Here is a 21,069-nt window from a genome sequence, read left to right as displayed (position 1 = left end):
CAGGACCATATTTTTGTTCTGTTGAGCTCAAAATGAGACATTTTTAAGAATTTAGGACAGCAAAAAGGCACTACGGCACCTTGGACATCCATTGAATTTTTCCTACTATTGTAGTCAACGAGGACAAAGACAAACGGAAGACATTAGACAGTTTTAGTTTACCATGTTCTTACACTGAGTGTGTGTGCCCTGCGATGGGTTGGCACTCCATCCAGGGTGTATCCTGCCTTGATGCCCGATGACTCCTGAGATAGGCACAGGCTCCCCGTGACCCGAGGTAGTTCGGATAAGCGGTAGAAAATGGAATGGAATGTTCTTACACTTGAATTGAGTTGGAAGTTATAGCTTTATTTTTCTTATACACTCCAAAATGTACTATGTACGTTTTGTCATTCTGAATGGCACACGATCCGTCTGCCTCTTTGTGTGTAAGACACATCATCCGGCCTTACAGAACTGGTTCATTGATCTCAATTTTGGGGCTAAATACACCTCTTGACCCGAGCCACCTCAAACCACAGTTGAGGGCCGATATATATTGTGCACTCGCTTTTCCATTACAATGCCACAAACCTTGTTGACTTATTGTGATGGCGAGAAAGAGACCGGGAGAGCAAAAGAGGCAGAGAGAGAGAAAGGCTTTTCAAGTTGTCATGGCAACAATAGTGTGAAGCAGCTTTAGCGACACTTTTAGGCGGCGCCTAGCAACCGTATCCTTGCAGGCGAAGGCCAGGTTACAAGGCAGCGCAGAAAAGAAATCATTTGTGTAAGGGCTGTTGCCTCCTGCATCATTTGCCTGACTACATAAAGCTGAGAAATACAGATTATTTGCAGTTCAGGAGACAGCGTGTAGGTTATCTCGATTGCGGCTGGATGGGGCTGTGTGAACGCCTCTATACGTAACCCTCACTGATTAGACATTACTGTGCTCATTATGTCGGAAAGAGTGATTTTCCTCCACCCTGTCTCTCATCACATCATTCCGTGGTGTGGATGAGTGGAGATACACGTTTGCACCCCTAGCCACGCGCGGTAGAAGGGTAATGGGTTGTTTTACCTAAACTAGTCCTTCTAATGCCATGGATCAGAGGAGGTTATATACCTAACGCAACCATCACGATAGCATGCCCAATCTTAAATCGAGCATGACTTCACTGCCAAAAAGTGAGTATGGGACGTCGGAACAGAATGACAAACCTGGCAACACCACCACACAGATGTTCCTCAGGGGATGCTTGTTTTGTGTGGTGGTGTAACCGAAGCCGCTGAAGATATAAGAGAAGCTCAAAGATTTATGACTGGTGTTCAGCTGGTGACATGTTGTTCCCCTCATCACAGCCTTTTTGTTTTTTCTTGTGCTTATTTGGCAGGCAGATAGGCATCGCGGACAGGGCTCTGTCTGAAGAGTCCCTGCCTTCTGGCTCAGCTTCTTTCAGAGTTTAAGAATGAGGGGAAGTGAAGAACACCTGGCTAATCAATTGCCGACATTCATTTTCCAGTGACATTAATTCACAAGGGTAAAGACTTTAAAGTGTTTGGGATGAAACGTTCTCCTCAGGATCTGAAATATGAAGTCTCTGTAGAAATATTGATTACTTGTCATTTAGCGGATGCCTTTTATCTGACGTGATTTACAGTACACTAACCGCTGGAACAACCTCCCCAGAGCAAAATGTTATCTGTCTTGGTACACAGTCATGAAAGGCAACTATGAAAGAAATATACCGCTGGCAGTCAACCTCTAACAACAGCTTTTAGCTAGTATTTGTTTATTATCTGCAGGATTTTCTGTTTGCTAAAGAGACATCTATAGAATTTTAGGGGGAAAAAATTATACACTTAGAAGAAAATGCACTATAAAAGTGTCAGTATCATGCAAGTATTCTTCAGTCACAATAACCTGTGTATTGAAATGAAAGTCTGAAAATCTCCCCACTCCTCTTGTATCAAAAAACACTATACTTCACATCAAAACTTGGGTATGACAGAAATCACGTCTTTTATACACTTAAAAAAAATATGTCAGAGCCCAACTCAAAAAAAATGTATTGGCTCACCCTCGGGTCGTTTCAAACCCTATGTAAATTTCTTTGTTCTGTTAAACACAAAGAAAGATATTTGTAAGAATGTAAGCATGTAAGAATTTTCGGTTCTGAGACATCATCTACTACCATAGTAGGAAAATAAATATTGCATCTTTTTGTTCTGTTGAACACAAAATGAGATCATTTGAAGAATTTAAGAAAACAAAGAGTTCTGGGGCACCTTTGACTAACATTTCATTTTTCCTACTATGGTAGTCAATGATCTTCCAGAACTGGAAATGGCAAACCTACTTCCGAATATCTTTCTGTGTTCATCAGAACAAGGTTATTCAAATGGGTTTGAAATTACATGAGAGTGAGTAAATGACAGAATTTTCAGGTTTTGTTGAACCATCACTTTAAGTTTTCATAAATCACTTTTGACTTTTCAAGACGCGTTTGTGAAATTTCTAAATCTCTGAGCCAATGTTAGCACGTAGTTGCAACAAAGTTAATAGAAAATGTTGATTTGGAGAGTACTGAATTTGTCCCGTGTGAGGTATTGTAATTGTCACGTAGGGCATGTTTATTGAACTAAACATTCTGTTAACTTGGATTTTTTTCAATGAATACATCGATTTATTCAGTTCTTACAAACTTCCTACCATTTACCGGCGCAATCAAACTGATTGATGGCAGCGTTGAACAGCTCGATGAATAAACAGATTATGAATAAACCTGCAAGTAAATTAATACATAAAGCTTCAGATAATAGATTACATGCACACCTTTTATTGACCACTTTCATTATACATTTACGGTGCTTTTTGTAAAAGCTTTATTCACAGAAAGAAAGTCAAGACATATTTGGAACGACAGGACACCGTAACTGTTAAAACGGCTAGGATAGGCTTATTTAACCCAACAGTTATGTTTTCCCTTCTTGACCCAGTATTTCTTATAGTCTGATGGTATTTCTAAACGTTTTCTACAGCTGGGGCTCAACTATCCAACCTATCCTCCAGGATGATCTAGCAAAAAGCATTCAAGGTATGTGTGAAAAATAAAGGTAAAGTGTCCTGCGTATTATTTGATGTTACATAATATTCTTCCGGGGATAAGTGAGGAAGTTTAGACCTCCTCATATGTTATCTCTCTTTTCGTCTCTGCTGCAGTCGCTCTCAAAATCAAGCAGTTCCAAGGGTTCATCTTGAAGCTAGACTTCATGCATCAGTTCTTAATGCTGTAATGTTTCTCTGAGGGAGACTCATTCACATAGAAAAGTGCCCTCATCTCCTATTTTTACCCCAACTATTGCTGACAGACCACAGCAAGGTCAGACACTCGGCAAAAAACACCATATTGACAGTGACGCAAACACTGGCACACTCGTTTAACTACTTCTGTTTAAATTTGTGAGTCATAAACGTTGCGGGCAGAAAGGTATATTTAGATGCTGCCGATTGTGTAACACAAGCTCACCTAATAAGGACCAGCGTACCTTCGAGGTACTTGTCAGTAGAGCAGATAGAGGACAACAGTTCAGCCAGCCATTTCTTAAGGGACGTTCTCCTGATGAAACACTCTGTCCTTGCACTTTTGTTTAAAGCAATCAATCTAAAGCACTTTAAACAGAGGAAGACTTTAAAAGAATAATCTGTTTGAGTAGGCGTGATCGGATTCTCATATAGTGGTGATATCCAACACATTTTCAGGCTATCCATCTTTCCTCTTTAAAATTGAGTTAAAGCGGAAGCATGTGGTTTTTTTATGGTTAGTCTGAAGCGCGTCACTTTTCCGTGATACAATACTTTCTTGGATTCCAACAACAAGGAGGACAGCTTTAAGTGAAGTGTGTTTAAGCTCATTTGTGCAAACAGTTGGAATGAAGCAAGTTAGGATGAGATAATCTGTTTATTCAAACCAAAGCTAGATGGGAGAAGTGTTTAAGAAGCACTCCGGCTTTAATATTGAGTCAAGGGAGCAGAACAGTTTAAGGTGTTGGCACACATTTTGTGCAACAGGGACCGTTTTAGACGGGCGCGAATGTGATTTGAGATGACAGTAACACTTTTCAAGCTGTATGATTTATATTTATTTTCTTTGGAAAATATAAACAGATATTTAGTATGTAAAAACATTTGAGCAGCATTTGACAGAACATAAAAAAGAAACAGAAAAGAACATTTTCACACAGTTCCACAGACTTCCACTGAGTCACAAACACAGCCCGTGGAAACCACCATGTCAAAGAGCTTCTTGCATTTTAACATCTTTACAACAAAATGGCAGAATGTCCCCAGTTCCCCCCAGAGGTTCTGCTAACAATAGGACATCCCAAGAGAACAGCAATTCCGAGCAAAACCAAACACTTCACAACACAGCACTGCCGAGGCTTTTCCAGTAGATACTTTGCTTATTGGGGAAGACAACTTGAGTTTTTGCAGCGTTTTGAAAGTTAACTGTAATGTATCTGTAAATAGAGATATATGTATATATGTGTATAAATATACCATTCTTTCCCACAAATATGAAATATATACAACAACTTGAACATACACACGTCTGCACTGTCCAAATAATGCTTTCCACGGACAAAGCATCGCAGAAGACGCGTATAACATGGTTTGGTTTGTTCTTCATCTTTCTTTTTTATGTGGATAAGTGTTATCATTGGAATTCCATGTGTATACTGTCATGGTAATACATCCTTCTTTTGCAGCACAGACATCCGAAGATTCACAAGTTCAACAAACACACACGTGACCATGCAATCCAGCGAAGTCCTCGGTCATGTAAACAGTTTAGATCATCTTCATGTTGACTCGTCTGGGCCCGCTCGTTTCTGTAAGTTCAGAATTTGCTCCTTTCCGCTTCCGTGGAACGTACTGAATATCCACGCTTCCTCTGTGCTTCCCTTTGCCCCGGCTCCACGCGAACAACAACAGGAAACAGAACAAAACGACACCCAGGAAGCTGAGGCAGCCCATTGCCGTGGAGACCAGGATGGTGGTGAAGTCCAACACCACCCTGATGGTGAACTCTGCAGTGCTGTTAACCAGAGAACTGTTGTAGTCGGGGTCAAAAAGGAAGCTGCGGTTGGCATAAAGCGCTCTGTCTCTGATGTCAGAAGTTTTCACTGCGAGAGTTACAGACAGAGTAGTGTTTCCGGCCGGGTTGGATGCCACGCACACATACATGCCGCTATCCTGTGGCTCTGCCATGCGAAACTCGAGTGAGCCGTTGCCGTGGACGACGACTCTGCCAGTACTCTTTGTGGTAATGTGTCGTCTGTGCGGTGTAAGCCATGAGACCGAGGGAGGTGGTGCGCCCTCCGCACTGCAGTACAGCCAAGCTCTCTGTCCTTCTTCCGCCTGTGCCGGATATGTTGCCATGGAGACGACCCTGGGCTTGGTGCAGATAACATATCGAGAGATAAGATTTTCCGCCAGGTCCCTTAGGAGTTTCCCAGCCAGGGGGGCGGGCGAACTACATTCGGGTTGAACCTCCCCGAAGAGCAAAGGTGGATTCCTCTCTAGCAGCCAACGCAGGCGACAGTCGCACACTAACGGATTCTGACCAATCAGGAGACTCTGCAGCAACTCGGAAGCAGGAAAAACGGCCCTTTCGAGCGTGGAGAGGCGGTTGTATGAAAGGTCGACAAGTCGTAGCGAGGAGGCTCCTTGGAAGGCCTGAGGCTCCACGCTGAGCAGGTTGGCCTGTCGCACTCGTACAACCTCCAGCCTGTCCATTCCCCGCAACCATCCGGCTGGCAGGACCCGTATACGACTGTACGACAGGTTGAGGTGCGTCAGATAAAACAAGTGCGTCACGACCGGCACCGACGTCAGGTTGGTGTGTGTAATATACAGCGTGCTGAGGTTCAGCCCCTGCAAAGCTGATGTGGGAAACCCTTCTAACAGAGGCCAGCGGTCCACCTCCAGATGTTTGAGTCGTGGAAGACCCTTGAAAGCGTGCGCCTGAAGCTCGGCGATGCCAAGGTCACGCAAACGCAGGCTGGTCAGGCCATGTAGATGCGCGAGAGCGTGTGTAGGCACCGTGCTCAAGTTGCAGCGCTGCAGCGTCAGAGAGCGCAGGGATGGCAGGCCGCTGAACGCCCGTGGGGCAATAAACACCAGCTCATTATCACTTAGCTCCAGCACACGCAGCCTCCGCTGCTCCTCGAAGCCGTAGTCCAGCAGAATAACAAGGCGGTTCTGACTGACATCCAGCAGGGTGAGCTCACTGAGGCCGGCCAACGCTCCTCGAGGCAGCAGGGTCAGCTGGTTGCTGCGCAGTCGGAGCACCCGTAGCCGCGGCTGGGCGCGGAAGCTGTTAGGCTCCACGGACGCCAATAGGTTGTTGCTGAGATCCAGCTCCTCCAGCAGAAGCAGCGAGGAGAAGTTTTGGGGCGTCACAATCCGTAGACGGTTTTTACTGAGGTCCAACGCCCTTGTCTCTATAGGGATGCCCTCAGGGACCTGCACCAGCTTTCTGCGATGGCATGAGACGGAACGGGTGGGCACAGAACACTCGCAGCGGGCAGGACAGGCGTGGGCGGGGCTCTGAAACAGGAGGAGTGACAGGAGGGAGAACCCCACAGCACAAGCGAACGGAGAGAACAGCATGGCCACCTGCAGAGAGGGAATAAGAAGAGACAAAGAAAGAGACACGTGATTTGAGAAAGAAATTGTTGCATGGTTAGTATGCCTAACGGAAATTTGTAGACATGTTCTGCAAAAAGATTTTAGATAAACAACTAGATGGGGATGTATAGAAATGGGTTTCAATTCTGCAGAAATGTGCATAGCTTTTTGCTAATAATGCATGCACGACTCATATTTTAACACTCCAGATAAGGCAAACATTGGAGAGGGGCTTTATGGTAATTGTGTGTACTTGGCGTATAAATTAATAATTTTAGATGAGGGATAAAAGCTCTGATTAGCTATTTCACAGGAAAAATTATGTTTTAAAGAGTACATTGGTCAGATGCTTCTGGTACTGGCTTTCCTGTAGCTCAGCTGTTAGAGCATGGCGCTAGCAACGCCAATATCAAGCGTTTGATCCCGGGATTAAAAAATACCATTACTATGTCTCAGTTCTCAAGTACCCATGTTCATCCCTAATAAACATCCACATCTATAATCTATATTATTATAATGCACACACATGCACACGACCTCTTTCTTCCATACAAATTTCCTAAAACAAAACCCCTTCCTGATTCTAGCTGATAGGAACCCTGTGGTACATCGATTGTCTCTTTCTCTCTCCTCGTGCGCACACACATACAAAGGCTGCTTTCAGAAAGACATCTCCAAACATGCCATAACCATTTAAACCCCATGCTCCCTTGGCACAAGTCCTGCTTTCACTTCTTGAATCCATCAATTAACGTCCTCTAGCATTCTATAAAATGAGTTGAAATACAACCATTATTATAGACTAGGTGATTAAACCATCTCACATGAAGATCACCAACAGGGGAAATTTTTGCATTTTCTGTGTATCCATCTTGCATGAGATTGCGTCGTTTAAAGCGGCATCTAAATTACAGTCATTTGGTCTTGGCATTAAAAATTGATGCGTCCATCGTAAAAGCCCAACATGTTCCGATTTTCCCTAGGTGCCAGCCAAGTCTCCTTTAGATAATGAAACCTTAAAGCATCCCTAACTATCTGTCCCTTTCACAAGCTCTTATTCCATGTGCTTTTCCCTTTTAGGCTAATTTCCTAAGTTTAATGCTCCCTCAGACGTAATGCACACTGTTGAATGCTAGAAAATGATGTGTTACGCATCCTTTAATAATGAAGAAGAGATGAGAGTAGTTTTTGCTTTGAAAGTATCATTATAACAGGGCATCATTTGGGAAAAGTTACGCGGACGTTATTTGTAAGAAATAGTCAATTATAAAATAATAATGGATTCTACTGTCGCCATTACTCTAAAAGGGCATAAAACGACATACCCACTGGTTATAATTGTGGGTTTAAAAATGGCCCACACACAGTTTTTAGTAGGCTGGTAGGACTTGGAAGACTTACAAAACCAATATAGCTAAGATTGACCTGCATGCTCTGAATAAAATTTGTATTTTTTTTCTGGACGTGATAGCTTTCAGCTTGTCAATATAACACAGATGTTCATTATATCTTCCTTTGTACAGTGTACTCCATGTGTACGCTTATGAAAAATGGAAAACAACAATATATAGATTACCACATACTGTATTTAGTGAATACACACAATATACATATAACCCTATGTGTGCCAGATGCATATTTTATTTTATTTTGTGTTACTATTTTCCATCTCGTCACATTTGTACACATACTTTACATTCATGTAATCTCTGTTAGAACAGGAAGATTCTGTTACCATTGTGTACTGAGCAAAAAAAATCGAACTTCTTCCAATTCATTAATTCGGCAAGCAAAGGTTGGAGGTGTAAATTCTCTAAAAATCTATTTCAGATTCCACTGGTCCAAATGACTCGAATTCTGTGCGAGAAGCACAGTCTGCCTCATTCGGGTGATTAGTAAAATCAATATTCGGCTTTCCTCTTAAAATCAATATCAATATGCCGCAACACTCGCCGCTGTATTTTGACCGCTTATTTTGTGAATGTCCTATCGAGCACATGAGAAGCATTTCTCATCCTCGGCGCAATCCAGTTTCATTCACAACTCCATCAGGTGCGTCGCGACACGACAAGTGAAACGTCTGCCTGCCAGCGTGAGTTTGAGAATGAAGACAGAGGACGCGTCTGGGTGGAACGTCAGGGGGCAACGCTAAGCCTGTTGTTCCTTATGGGGCGCAGCTCACTGCCGGGAGAAGTTTATTAAGTTTTAATGAGTTAATAATTCAATTCGTCCCAGCTGATCCAATGACAGTATCAACAGCAGGGGAGAGTACGAGCGTTGATGTGATTCCTGCTAAAGGTGCCTGGATTAGAGAGGCCTTTTTAAAGCTAAATCAATTAATCATTACAAAGTCCTCTTTTCGAGGACTGAGATAAGCTATCATGTCAGAGGATACGTTGTCACGAAGCGGGGAACAGTTTTGGGCTTGGACAAATGCACGCTTTCGTTCTTTTAAGAAACCGGTGTTATCTCAGTTCCTGAATCTCTCTGCCGAACAGACGCTTTTAAAGGAATAGTTCACCCATAAATAGAAACTCTGTCATCAGTTACTCACTTTTATCTCAATCCAAAGCTGTATGACTTTGGTTCCTTGTGTTTCACAGAATGTCCAAAGCGCTCGTTTCTAGGCAATGGAAGTGAATGGTGACCAACTGCCTCTAGTCCCCATGTACTTTCATTGTACTTTGCCGAATATCTCCTCCTGCGTTTTGGAGAGGAAAGAAAGCCGTATGAGTTTGGGAAAACATGAGACTGAGTAAATAATAACATATTCTTCATTTTTGAACGAATCATTCCTTTAACAGTCACAAATCCGCACACTTCATAACAGTGAGCTGTGTGCATGTGACTATCCAAAAAGGCTGCGGTGTAACATTCTAGCGTATCGAAATAAACATCACATCTTTCCTCGTGCACTGCAGGTGAGCTTTGGGAAAATATGTGCCCGCGTCTCTCCATTGATCTACATCAGTGTCTCGCCTCCACAGACGGGGAGTGTGAAGCCTGCGGTTTTTCTTACTTTGAGGACATTCTGTAGATTAACTTGCTCTAATTTTAGTTTATCTAATTTTAGTCTCATCCATTTTTCATTGAGTGAAACCACCACAGCCACTGAGAGAGCACCGTCCCATCTCCCACCGGGTAGAGGTGTGTGTGTCGGATCTATCTGACACCAGGGGCAAAAGCAAAAGTCGGTGCATGTTGGTGAGTCTGAATGAGAATCTGAACGTAGCGTACACACATATATATGCATATATCAGCGTTAAGTCCAGGGAAATGCGAGCTCGTGCATGTAGGCTGCGCGTTCGCTGACCTTGATCCTTCGGGGTCTCTGATCTCATGTTTTATTCAGGTCTACAGCGCGAGCTTGATCTACATTGGGTGATCATTTCATACAGAGGTGTCTAAATGTAGGTGCCACAGGCTGTGTGTTCCCCGTGTGTCGTTTTCAGTCGGCGTGCTGTAGTATCTCTATGATGCTCTGATCCAGCCCAGTGGAGCGCTATTGACTCCCGCTATTGATCTCTGTGTTATTACACATTCACTTCTTTGCACGTCTCTCGCATTGCACAAGACTGAAACGCTGTGTAGCTCTGCACCCATGGCAACCAGCCGTCAATCAAGCTCTTATCTCTGAATGTTTCATATCCCTAGAGCTCAGGTGAAAATCTACTGAATACTTTAATAAAACTCAAATGGTTCTGCTGGAGTCGGCGGGTTGGCACATTTAAACAAGGAATTCGACGATACAGCGATTTGCCGCAAAACTGGCGTCTGATCTTTTCAGCGCAACTACACCTTGTTTCATATTGCATCTTGCTCACAGATCCCTGTGCTGGTGCAATTAATGTTGAGAGCCAACATCAAAGAGGGTGGTAACATTTTTCTAGTGACCATGGCAGCCGTTTTTCCATCAAACGATGATCAAATAATAAAGCAGAGCTTTATATAAGATGCTAAAGTAAGCGCACTTTCTTTATTTTAATAAGCAATACGCCGTCTTGATCGCAGTGGGAGAGCGATACTGTAAAGTAAGAAAAATCATAGTAGTATGAATATACAGCACATCCTCCACATTTCACACCCAAACGAAGCCAGGCTGCAAGTTAGAGAACTGCGTGAATTGCGTTCGCCAGTAAGTGTTTGGAGGGTCTTTGTGCCGTTGCCTGATTTGCATAATTCCTTTAGCGACTCACGTGCTTCAAAACCACAGACAGAGCAAATCATGTTATTTATTCATTCCTAGATGAATGTTTTCCTCTCAAGAAAGTTGATCGAATATTTTCTGTAATATTAAGAATGATTCCAGCATGTTCCTTTCAGCTTTCTTTCAGAATAAATTAGTATGTTGATGTGCGGGTGCTTGAGTGCATCTCTCCGTCTCTGGTAAGGCGTGTGTAAGGGCTGATGCAATGTGTTTATGTTTACTGAACATCAGTAGGGTGTCTGGGCTCAGCTGTTAATGCCTTAATTCGGGATGTGTTTGTCAAGGATGTCAGCACACAGTTTTCAAATGACACGAGTTAAAACAGGGATTCTTTAGAGAGTACGAATCACAAATTAGGAACATTAACAGGCATAAAGCTCAAGTAGTCATTATGAGCTTAGAAATATGGTTGTTTAAGATGTCAATCCTGGATTGTAAAAATGTCGTTTATATAGTCGGGTAATGAAAATGTTTTTTTTTTACACACCATGTATAGTGCACTTCATTGAGTCCCAATACTAACATAAGCTCATACAATTTAATGCATAATATACTGAACACGTTTTAATAATGCAGTAAAAACTAGTTCTAGACATTGCAGAATTCGGTGAAGTGTTACATGAGCTACCCATACGGTTGCATAGCAATTGCTATCTTGGTGCGGGAAAATCTTTCCGGGGTGCACGGCATTGACATTCTGTGAGAAACAATGACACAAACCACGTCTTGAAAGAAAGAAACTCAAAACGCAAAGGGCACATAGATGTGATGTAAGGGCAGAGAAAATAATTGAAGACACAATGGAGAAAAGAAACCGAGGATACAAGAATATAAGATGGAATAATGAGAAGAATATAAGCGGCAAATCAAAAAGAGGAACATGTTGCCCTGAATATGAACAAACCAATGAGACAAAGAAATCAGGCACTGATTCATCTTCCACCTGCGCGTTAGGATAATACCATTAATGTATGTGTAGTCACGTTTATTTGGCCAACAGGTTTTTCCAACCAATGCTTTTGTCTGTGTGTATGTATATCACTGTGCTCCTGTGTAGTTGAGTATCATTTCAGTTTTCTTCACGAAGTCTCCTATTCATGCAGACTGTGTGTACGGAAAGAAAGAGACGGAGAGAAGGCAAGGTTTGATGAGCCGACTGCCTTCAGACTTTGCTTCTGCAATGCTAATTAACCCGGCAGACAAAATCCAACATTGCACTAACCCTTAATGCAACAAGCACACCCACACAGGACCTCATCCATAATAGCCGTGCATGAAACTTTAAAAAAGGATGTGTATTCTTTTCTTTCTTTTCTTTTTCTTGTATGTATGCTTTCTTTTATACATGTTAACAAAGGTGATGGACAAAGTAATGATGCTTGATGAAGAAATACATCAGAGAAAGAGAGAAAATAAGATTTACATTCCTTGTTTCCTATTTGCAGTAGACAAAAAGGTTTGTTCAAATTAATGAGAAATTGTAATAGTAATGCTTGCCTAAACATATGCAGATGCCATAGGTTGATCTTGATCTTTGAATCACATTAACCATAAATGTTTTATTTGGTCCTCACATCTATATTGCTCTTCTCTTGGTAGGACAGAGAATTACTTGGCATGTCCAGGGAATTAGATCAAGAGGATGTTGGCTGTTCTAAGCAGCAATCCTCTTTACAGCCGCCTAGTTTTGATTCTATGAAGTGCATTTCCATAATGGGTCTGCACTTGCTTTGGCACAAAATCTTGGCACTTGGTTGAATAATTATACTGCCAATGCGTTGATCAACGCCGTGAAGTTCTCCATCAAAGTGAATCAAAAAGTGAATTGAACCCTTAATAACTAGTAAGTTTCACATAATGCATCCTTTCCAAATATAGTTGCGTTTACCAATTAATTATTAAAAGGAATCTTAATGTACTTAAAGTCCAGGCATAAGCCATCCAATTTAATCTAAAGTAATTAGACTCGGACCACTAAGTGAAATTACTTTGGCAGTGGCCACCGCTAACTTCCTGAACAGCTTCTTCAGCCAAACACTCACAGACTCTCGCATACAGACTTGACTGGCACTGCCACGCATCCATTTACATGCATATTTAGTTACTTGAAATATTCAAATTCATGCACATAATGCAGATTACTAAGTTATCGGGCTTCATCTTTTTGAGAACTGTTTGTCCCCAAACAAGCTAGCAATTGAGCAGGAGAAATAAGTATATGACCCCATTCTCCCATGCAAAGTTGCGTAAAGTGACGGCAGTTTGGAGAAACAATTATATTAAGAGTTACAGTGGTCTACCTCCACGTTCGGTGGGTGTGAACTGCATCCAGATGTGAAGTTGAACCATAGCTCATTCAGTCACAAATGGGATGTAATCTGCAGCAACTGAATATGAATAAAGATCCTCCCTATAGAAATACTGGAACGTAAAAAGTTTGGAAACTAGTTATTCAGAGATCACTCACAGCATTAACGGAGGGAATGCATTTAGGAAAAGTCTGCCTATCTCACTGGAGGATGTTCACAAAGCTCCTGGTCCCTTTCGTTGAAATAGAGCAATCTGCACTTTGAAAGGAAGTCTTATTAAAAATACGAACACTCGGAGCCGGTTTTTTGGTTTGTCACACGTCTGATAGGATAATGAATCTGTCTAGTTGTAAATATTAAGGGACTTCAAGTGTACTTGAGCTTTTCTGGACAGTTTGTGAAACTTCTCATAAAACTATCATCATAAGAAATATATAGTGAGAGTATCTCCTGTGAGATTAACTGGTGACATTTGTAGGTCACACTGGGCCTTGTACAAAAGATCTGTAATACTTCAAATTAGCCCAACCTAAAATAAACCTTCAAGATTGAGGGACAGTTTAGACAACAATGAAAGGTTTGTTGTCATTTCATCTCTGTGGATCACCAAATTCTTTATTGTTTAGTAGAATGCTTAAGCTGCTCTCTTCCATACAATGAAAGCAGAGAGGGACCAGGGTCTGTCACGGCCTTTTCTAGGGATACCCAAGGGATGAAAATGTTTACAGCGAATGAGTTCTTGGAGTTCTTACGTCTTAAAAGTCATAGTAAATACTATAAAACTTTTGTTATTTTTTCCATAAGGCTAAAACTTATTGGAGATGAGATCCTAAATGTTTCGCCACTATCCACTTTTATTGCAAATAAGTTTTTCTTTGCAATAACAATTAATGGTGACTAACATCTTTGTGTTCGAATAAGAAAAGTCGTATGGATTTTACATTACAAAAGAGTAACAAACCGCACTACACACAACCCCAAAAACTAGAGGCTGTATATATGAAGGAAAAAATGTCTTTATTTGTTATTCAATGAAACATTTGTATGGAAAAGAGCAGCTTGGTCATTCTGTATAAAAACTCCTTTTGTGTACCAACATACACAGGTAAACTATACACAACATGAGTGTCAATAAACATTTTTCCTTATAAGCAAAGCACTAAAAGTCAGTCTTCATCCCCAAACCCCTCCGCTCTACCCCTCCCCCCATATGTCCATTCATTTTTTGTAGATTGTTTAACACTACTGTATCTAATTTGTAACCGTGTTGACATCTCTCAAAGTTCTTTAATCAAAACAACAGCTTAACAGTCAGACTTATTAGCCTGTCCTCTGAAGCATGGACTCACGCTTTACAAATCCCTGGGGGGAAAGGTTTTACATCACTTGCCACTAGTTCTCAATTACTTCAACTCAATATCATAGTAAGTGTGTCATGGTTAGCTAAGACCGAGCTGCCCTGTACTACAGAGAATATAACAATATATTATATATAAAAATATAAAATATAAAATATTACATTTTTATAGTCATATAACCTCCTAAACATACAGAACTCACTCTTTCTAGACGTCCAGTCCTCCCCTCTCTCTACAGACATCAGTATATTCTCAGTGACACCATGTTTCGCTGCCTTTTTATAAATTGTGGCTCTGGCTTTATTCCTTCTTGATTTGTATCTTTTGCATCCTGCCGAAAAGTAATTGCAACGATAGAATGTATGCACATTCTAATAAGTCATTCTGGCACAAAAGAGAAATGTATTTATGTAAATGTATTTCCGCACGCCACGGAAAACACTTCAACCATATCGGAAGGTTATGTCTTAGGGGTTTACATTTACCTTGAAACAAACGTATTTAAATCACTAAGAAATCCTATAAAATGTAGCCTTCAATTCTCGTAGCATTGCTGAAGTTCTTTGTAAGTAGTCTGGAGGAATGAATCTAGGTAAACCATTTTGATTTGCAATAGAAAAAAGAGAAATCTCTTCTTTTAGAGTCCAGTTGCTACAAGATGTCAGCAAATAAAAAGAAAGTAAACAATACAATCCAGACCTGTTGGTGTAGTGTGGCATACAAGGAAGAATGAAGCATAAATGGTTAAACAATTTCGGGTATTACATGGCAATTTTAAATAATATTACGTTAAAGAATCTATTGCCCTTGGGCTTCATTAAGAACAAAACATTACACTTTTTTTTAGAATTTAATGACATACAATTCCTCTGAGGGGTAATACGCATGATGTTGATGGGCTGTTATGATTTAATTAGTTTCAACATAAATTATTATAAGCAGTAGGTGTTAGGGTGTTTGTTCACAATATGTTCAACATGTAGAGAAACCATATTACAATAAAGCAATATCAAAATGTTTTCTGTGGCATTTAGACCCTGAAACACAGCCATGCTTATGTTCCATAGTTGTAAGTGGAATGTTGGAAGATGTAAAAAAAGCTGGTCTAACGCTGGTTCAGGAAAACTTCCTTTCAGTCATTTCACTGTAAAATAGAAGTGTTGGTTCAACTTTAAAAACAAGTAACCTGGCTGCCTTAACATTTTTAATAGATGCAACCTAAAAATATTAGTTAACATAACAAGGTGGCATGAAATAGTTAAGATAAGTCGAATGAACTTAAAATTTGAAGGCAACCAGGATCCTTATTTTTTTAAGGTTAACCCAAAAAAATATTTTTACAGAACTTTTAACATCTGAAGAACCTTTCTGTTTCACAAACGGTTTCTGTGGCAAAAACGTTCATTAGATTATAAAAGGTTAGCAAGATAACCTTTAAAGAACATTTGACTGAATGGTACCTTTATTTTAAAGAGAGTTCACAAATGTTTGAACAAAACACAATTAATAGAACATGTATAACTGACTCAAATTACACCTTCTTCACATTTGACTACATGCATATAGTAAAATAAATAAAAGAAACCATAGATACACTTTTAGACCAGTATTTACATCTAGAGAAGATATGATCTGTGAAATCCAGGCTAAAGTCTCTTATGAGAAATCTGGATTATCACCGTGTGACTCAAAGAATTTTACGATGATATCAATCTTCATCATAGCCAATGTTAAAGTTACCAACGTTATATTTTCACAAAATGTTCTTTCAATTATGTAGGATAATGTTGAAAACAGTAAATCACAAAAAATGAGTTAAGCAGAGTTTTAACAGGCAGGGTCGCGACTCACACATTTATGTTGTTAGTTGTTTTCATATTTTAACTGCCAGTATAAATGACATTAAAGTAAATTTAGAATAGATTTATGCCTCTTGAATTATTTCGGAGCCCCGAGTTCACTTAGCTTCAAATTTGGAGGAAAAAACGTATTGCATGTATTTCTGTTTTCCTGTGTTCACATGTACCAATAAAAGTGAATGAGAAGAAAGGTCTATAGGGTGACCGCACCTTTACGTTTTGCCTGTAACCAAGCAACACACCGTGGAAGACAGTATGTGAGTGTATTGGAGCAACAGCATTTCTGCTCTTCTCCCTGAAAAGTGTTCTGTAATCACTCTTACATTCCACCATTAACCTTCTCTTTGTTTCCAACAAAATCTGATAAAATCCCAACTCCTCATCTACTGAACTCCTCAAATACTCTGGAGGGCAAAAAAACACAGCAGAATGATATATAGTATTCACTATATTATACTCAATATAAGCACTCCTGATACAATGTTTGGCCAATAATATTACCGCAACAGAAATGACTGCTGTATTTGAATATAAAATATTTGAAGGCTTTAGTTTTGTTCAAACTTTTTCTCTACCTTCCTCGTTTCCACCAATATACACTCTTAAAAAAAAAGAAATTACGCACTCAGACATCCAGTGACACCTACTGTACACGCGACTCATTCACAGATGTAATCCTTTATACCATGGTAAGAAAGTTAAAAGCCGAAATGTATTTTCTAAGCGAGATTATCCTTTGCTCCCCAGCTCTCTATGTTAAAACAGGCGCTTTCCTCAATACAACCCAAAATAGCCTCCATCAACTTGCCAGGTCCATTTCTTCAATGTTTCCGTTTTTCCTCTCCGTCGGTCCCTTATGGACCTGAAAATTGAATTCCATATCTCATATATCTCCCGAGTTCATATTTTACCCTAACATGGTTCAAACCAAATAATTGTGCTTTTCTCACATGCGACGGCACGCGAGCAGCAAATGCACGAAAAAAACGCGCATTAATTTATTCCGCAAGTTACTTACTTATTCAGTCAAACCTCTCTGTGTTTCCCGAAGGCAGGCGTCTATCCTCTTGATGGTACCTGACAGTTTAAACCTGTGCTTCTCCAGCCCTGAAATCCAGACTTTTTCCTCTTTACCCAGGCACAGCATCCATCACTGTCCGCTGCTTCTCTAGTCTATCAGCGCGAGAGAGGAAATGTTGAATGCCACATGAGAGAGAACTGCTGTGTGTGGTGTCCGCCGAGAGCTCCGCTAATGGATGTGCGCATCAGCATCGACGCCTGACCATCACAGACAAAGTGAACTACTGACACAGTTACGCGAGCCGCGCGCGCCGACGAAATAACGCATTACTTAGGACGCCGATCGCAAGCTCGTCCTCCTGCTTCTTCTTTTTCCCACCTCTCTTCTAAAGCGCAGCAGGAGAGGGCTGTGTTAATGTGCAGCTCTCGTCGAAACCCCTGACAGAATACATCACCACTTTCAACTCTATGACTCACATCGCGCGCGCACACACACCTCTGATCGATTCCTACCTGCCACACGTCTCATACAGGTAGGTTTTTTGCGGTTTCCTTTACATTTAAATGTTTTCTCCCTACACTCAGAGAGTGGCACTCTCGGATACAGTAACACTAACTCTGTAGCTGTAGGCAAGCTGCCGTGTTTAATGTATGCTGGTTACCTGTGGCTGCTGCTCCAGATGCCATAAGGATCAGCCTTCCTGTAATCAGTGTCTGAGTGATCAGCCAAGAGGAAGAGGGAACAGCCAGCACTCTGTCTCCACGACAACGCCCGGCAGATGCCACACCTCCAGTTCGGGCTGCTCAAGAACAATAAGCGTTTATCTCCACCCTCCCTCACTTGGCTTCTCCCTCCTCGGTTTCCCGCTGTAAAGCCGCGCTCACTCCGAAAGAGTGACGTGCTGGTGTGTGACGTCTTACCTAGAGAAGCGTGGATGTTCTGCGTGTGTGTCCGTTAGAGTGAGTTCCACAAGGGGATTAGACACTTTTCATATCTATGACGCACAGTAAAGAAGCAGAGAGAGAGAGAGATAAAGAGAGAGAGAGGGCCGGAGAAAAAAAGAGGGAGACCAGAGATGGAGTGTGAGGAAGAGACAGCGGATGGGGTCGTCATGGAGATATTCACCCATGAAGAATGTAGGGTGAATGATGTGGAGGGGAGGGGGTTGTGGCACAAGGAAAGGCCCACAACACACACACACACACACACACACGTACTTAACTACACTTTCTATTCACCATCACTGAAAAAAGTCGCTAATAACAATCCGAAATAAAAAACGCAGGCGAACACGCTAATCTGCATGCATATGTTCTCTCTTCCTCCCTGTGAGCTCTTTAAATGTACAACACAAGCCCCGAGGGGGGCCTTTCTACAGCTATATTGTGCATCTGACTTAATGCTCTCGCCTTCAGATTAAAATAGCTCCAGCCAAATGCTTTAAACCTGTCGCCTTCTCTAAGATTACACAGGCCGTCTCGCCCTGTCCTGCATCTGTGTAATGTGAGATTCAATTTAAAAGCCCACTGATGGGACAAAGTGAAGGGAAATTGTCTTGACAATACTTTAGGATACATGAAACGTCATGTCCAATTCATATCAACATGGTGAGGATGACAATTACCATATACTTGGATGACAGGCTACTCATTCCGCTCTCTAAACAAAGGACCCCACAGCACAAGCAATTCTGGACTGCGGGTAATAGAATTACAGCCCCATCAGTTAAAGACCCTCAAAACAACTACACAATTGATTGAATAGGCCGTCTGCATAGAGGAAGCCATGACGCGTGGGATATGATAGTAACTTGTTAGTGGAATCTATCTGGGGCATAAATGTTTGCAGCATGTGCTCTGCGGAATGCCAAATGTGCTTTCAAAGGTGCAGCCGTGATTGTAGAGCCTTATCATCTGATTCTGTCATGGTGATCTGATATCAAACAGATGAAAGCATGCTGTGATCGAACACTCCGTGGGTTCACGCAACATCTAACCCACACGCACAATGCTTTCTCTCAGAGTGAGTTTCAGTAAAGCTTGGCAGGCCTCTTTTAAGGCACATTCATGTATAAATCGAGAGGAAGGTTTTTTTTGATGGCCTTATGTTCTGTGCACACAGACTTTGTTAACTTAAAAGAGTGGCCGCTGGGTTTATGCACACGGAGTGATGACGTACTTCCACTAAAATCTCAGCCAGCTTTGTTACAATGCGTCCATAGAGAACAATGGCGCTTTCACTCAGTCGCTTCAAGATGAACATTTCATTACGGTCAAGGACATGAGTGAAATTATCCAAACATGATGTCATACTTCGACAACAAAAAGGTTTTAATCGTGCTGTCGGTTCGCAATGTGAATGTTTGCTTATTAAACGCATAGTTATCGCTTGGTGAAAAATGACATCAGTGCTATGAGGAAGGAAGTGGATTAGCTGGCTGAGATTTTAGCAGAAGTACGTCCTCGCCCTGTGTGCATGTGGTCTATTGTGCAACTGCTTTCCTGTAGCTCAGTGGTAAGAGCATTGCGGGTTGTGGGTTCGATCCCCGGGTATTGCACATACCTACGTATAAATGTATAGTATAATGCAATGTAAGGCGCTTTGGATAAAAGCATCTGCCAAATGCATAAATGTAAAGGTAAATGAATTCATGTATTTGTTCGGTTCACTTTGTATATACAGCAGAGATGGATAACTATTTGTTAATGCAACGACAGCACTTCTTTTAGACACTGACAGCTCTTCTGAGGTCCTCTCCAGGAGTTGTGCTGGCAAATCACAGATATGGAGGAACGTGTGCAGACTGAGTCCTTTGCCAATTTTGACACCCATCTCATCTCGGCCCTGTTGTGTCGCACCCATACATTCAGGCAGTGCTGTGTTTAAATGACAGGCTAAATGAGCATAAACAAAACAGGGCACATTGTCAACAGCAGTTTAAAAAAAATTCGCCTGGCGATGGGACATCTCCACTTCAAATAAAACTGCCAAAGGGATGTGTATTTATACACATTTATACACAACACTTTGGAAGAATAGCTCACACAAAACATTAAGCTTCTTATCGTCTTTTAATTTGATATACATAAAAAATCATTATTGACAGCTGTGATTAAGTAAGTAGCTGTGTTGCTAAGCGAATCATGCACGTTTGAAAGACATGACTGAGTAAATGATGACAGTGTTTTTTCTTATTTTTGGCTGAACAATTCCTTTAATAAGCTTTTGAGTCACTAACAGAATGTTGCATGTGCCCACATAGACACATGATTCACTAACAATAATCAAAGACCAATCACAGACGTGACTGTAAAACACTGTAATTAATTTATTTAACCGAATTTAGCATATTTTGTAAATGCGTTAAAAATGTGTTGAAAAACAAGTAATTTTACTTGTCAAAAAAAGGATTCCTTTTTTGCGCTCCACACTAAAAACCTAAAATAAAAACGTAACCAGCTTCAGCTTATTTATTTTTTGTAAGTTAAATCAAATTAGCTTTATGAGTTAATTAAACTTAAATTATATTGAAAACTCTATCTAACACCTTGATTTTTTAAGTCAGTTCAATATAATTAAGTTTAATTGACTCATACAGCTAATTTGACTGAATATACAAATTTAAGGCGGCCAAAATCCAGGATT

General features: G+C 41.1%; 1 protein-coding gene across 4 annotated transcripts; it reads right to left on the bottom strand.

The window, feature by feature from the left end:
• Positions 1 to 4,028: 4,028 nt before the first annotated feature.
• Positions 4,029 to 18,323, bottom strand: lingo2b (leucine rich repeat and Ig domain containing 2b). 4 transcript variants are annotated; one of them, XM_056761447.1, is made up of 3 exons: positions 18,086 to 18,323; positions 9,225 to 9,371; positions 4,029 to 6,658 (listed from the first exon to the last, which is right to left on the bottom strand). In XM_056761447.1, exon 3 carries the CDS (start codon positions 6,650 to 6,652, stop codon positions 4,829 to 4,831), a length of 1,824 nt encoding a protein of 607 aa, XP_056617425.1. In that variant the 5' UTR covers positions 6,653 to 6,658; positions 9,225 to 9,371; positions 18,086 to 18,323; the 3' UTR covers positions 4,029 to 4,828. The 4 variants fall into 4 exon arrangements, with proteins under 4 accessions (XP_056617425.1, XP_056617426.1, XP_056617423.1 ...); XM_056761448.1 differs by lacking the exon at positions 18,086 to 18,323 and adding an exon at positions 17,422 to 18,057; XM_056761445.1 differs by lacking the exon at positions 9,225 to 9,371 and having other exon boundaries at positions 18,086 to 18,322.
• Between the last annotated feature and the right edge of the window lie 2,746 nt (positions 18,324 to 21,069).

Source organism: Triplophysa dalaica, chromosome 11 (assembly GCF_015846415.1).
Source record: "Triplophysa dalaica isolate WHDGS20190420 chromosome 11, ASM1584641v1, whole genome shotgun sequence".
In the NCBI taxonomy this organism is placed as follows: domain Eukaryota; kingdom Metazoa; phylum Chordata; class Actinopteri; order Cypriniformes; family Nemacheilidae; genus Triplophysa; species Triplophysa dalaica.
The sequence above is the reverse complement of the archived record's forward strand: the minus strand, read 5'-3'. Positions and strand labels throughout refer to the sequence as shown.

What these genes read in the sequence shown, in the direction of transcription:
- lingo2b (XM_056761447.1), bottom strand. Translation starts at nt 6,652, where the DNA reads ATGCTGTTCTCTCCGTTCGCTTGTGCTGTGGGGTTCTCCCTCCTGTCA.